General features: G+C 38.3%; 1 protein-coding gene across 2 annotated transcripts in view; it reads right to left on the minus strand.

The window, feature by feature from the left end:
- The window catches only part of LOC108632788 (uncharacterized), a 4,395-nt gene extending 2,669 nt beyond the window's left edge, over positions 1-1,726 (minus strand). The window contains exons 1-3 of one of the 2 annotated variants that reach the window (XM_026810736.1): positions 1,614-1,726; positions 1,016-1,545; positions 705-922 (exon numbers count right to left, since the gene is read on the minus strand). In XM_026810736.1, coding sequence (XP_026666537.1) covers positions 705-922; positions 1,016-1,187 — 390 coding nt within the window. In that variant the 5' untranslated portion in view covers positions 1,188-1,545; positions 1,614-1,726. Of the gene's footprint in view, positions 1-704; positions 923-1,015 lie in introns of both variants that reach the window. The other variant, XM_026810737.1, reaches the window with a different exon arrangement.
- Positions 1,727-2,404: the final 678 nt, after the last annotated feature.

Here is a 2,404-nt window from a genome sequence, read left to right on the forward strand (position 1 = left end):
GTCCGGTATTTATGTATTCATATATTTCGATTTTTATTAAGTGTGGAACTATATATTCCGTCTTTATCGACGGCTTATGCTCATTCTGGCGGAAGTTCCGCTCTGTTTACCGTACCGACAGCACGCCTATTCTCTATTTCCCGAGTGGCTAGAAGCCTTCCGCGCAGCTTGAAAGGTGGTGGGGGCCGCAGCGAACGTCTCGGACCTCCCACCATGCGTTAATCGCCGCCTCACCGACCACGGTTCATTATACACGGTAGGACAATAAGAAGGATGAATAGGCAGGATAGAGAATTATACACGTGGATAAGAAATAGTCAAATATTTAATATTTACAAGGATTCAATGAAACATGTAATAATTACGATACTAATGTTCAATGTTGCGCAAAATATAAATGTTGATACTTTTCAATAACTGTCAAAACAGTACGCTCTATATGTTGTATCGTATGATACCGCGTGAAGTCAGAACGGAGATCTGATGTATTGGGAAGTGGTAAATATGGATGGGAGATGCGCAGAACGACCGAAAACTGAACCGTGCCGACTCCTAGTCACTCGGGAAATAGAGTATAGGGTCAGTCGTCCGTACGTAGCGGGCGGCGATTATCCGAACGGGATTGTCACTTGTCCCCCGGACGGATAATCGAGGTTCTACTATATTTTTTCGTTGAAAATAGTTAAAAATCGTTAGCCTCGTACCGACATAGCCAGCTGCGGTAGAGAACCGTTTAGAGTAAGAATATTGTATTGACTATTCTCCAGCAAAGACCTCATATCATGGAAGGGGATCGTAAAAGTGGTCTGAGTCAAACACCTTATTAGAAGAGCGCCGAAAGCGGTTCGAATTATCAAAGAAAATAGTCCTAACCATAATTCAACGATTTTAGAGCTTCTGCATATACCACCTGGTAGATAGCCTGTAACAAAGATTTAGAATTTATTCTTTGTTCGAGCTGCGATCGGAAGTTCGAATTTTAACTTCGTCTGATTTTAATTTTCAGTTCTTTTACTTTGACCGCAAATCATGCCGAAATTGTAGAAGAAGGAGTCCTGCAGCTTCACTCTCGGCTTTTTCCGTAAGAATTTTACATTGATTCTTTGTGATAAATGATTGCACACGCAGAAAAGGATGTAGATTATCAGAACGGCGTACCATACCTTCGGGGTGAACAAATTCAACATCCAACTATACACGTGTGTCACTTTTTGATGTATATACAATTTATGACTGCAAACAAGAATTCATTCATATCAGTTTTTGCTTGCATATGTAATCTCGGCTTTCTTTTTGGTATCATCGAACTTAAAAAGTAATTGACATTATTTGGAACGAAATCATTTTTGAACCGTTTCAACTTGCCCAATTTTCCATAACGGAACGGTGATTTGCATGATTTGAGCTCGAAGGCTGCTAGTGATTTCAACCCTCGGTAATACGTCCGTTTCATTTTTTTTTATCACACTTAGCAATCCGAAGTTGTAAGTGTTATTGGCATCCCTTGTTCCTAGAGCCGTCTCGTCCGATTTAATCGGTTTTAATCTGGAATCATTTATGTCCCCGTAATTTTTATACGTATCGCTGATTTCACGTGAAAGTCGTTCATTTACGTGAAATTCAAGTATTCTGATAATGTATTCCAAATCTCGCCGATAACGCCGGTCACTTCAGTTCCATTATTTTTTGAATTTACGATGTTCCATTCCTAAGGATCAAAATATCGAACGATAGAATGCGATGAATACGCGACGGGTTTGAATTATTCTATGTATACAGGGTGAGTTTCCTAACATGACGACCTCAAATAACTCGTAAGGTGTTCGTCGTACGAAAAAATGTTTCATAAAAAAGTTTCAGTATTTGAGAGGGCCGCCATACTGGCGCACTTTATATTTTTACTGGTAGAGGCGCTGAAGCTACACTAAGGTCACCGCCAATTTTTTAAATGGATCGGTACATTTTTGCTTCCGTATCATGATAGAGAATCTTAAAACGAATTCAACGACCTATAACACAAAGGCATTGAAGGACATATAAAGCGGAAAAAGGCGACAATACTTACGGTTTTTGTAATAGATTACAGTGTTTTAATCGTAATCTCCTTTTTTTATAACCTCTTCCTTCTATCCCAGGTAGTTGTAAGTTTGATTGCTTGAATAACTTGAATAACGAATCTTATCAGTAGGGAAAAAAATAATGTTGAAATAAAGAGGAAGACAAAAAAATATTTTTGTGAAATTGCTTTTCTTTGAACCTTTCCTTGAGTTTTAGATCATAAGTTTATCCTTAAGAAAAGAAATCGTAGTAGTTATTAGTTGCGTTTTTAAATTATAACTTCTGTAATCTATTACAAAAACCGTAAGTATTGTCGCCTTTTTCCGCTTTATATGTCCTTCAATGC

The sequence above is a fragment of the Ceratina calcarata genome, unplaced genomic scaffold (assembly GCF_001652005.2).
Source record: "Ceratina calcarata isolate Rehan_Ccalc_2016 unplaced genomic scaffold, ASM165200v1 scaffold1735, whole genome shotgun sequence".
NCBI lineage: Eukaryota > Metazoa > Arthropoda > Insecta > Hymenoptera > Apidae > Ceratina > Ceratina calcarata.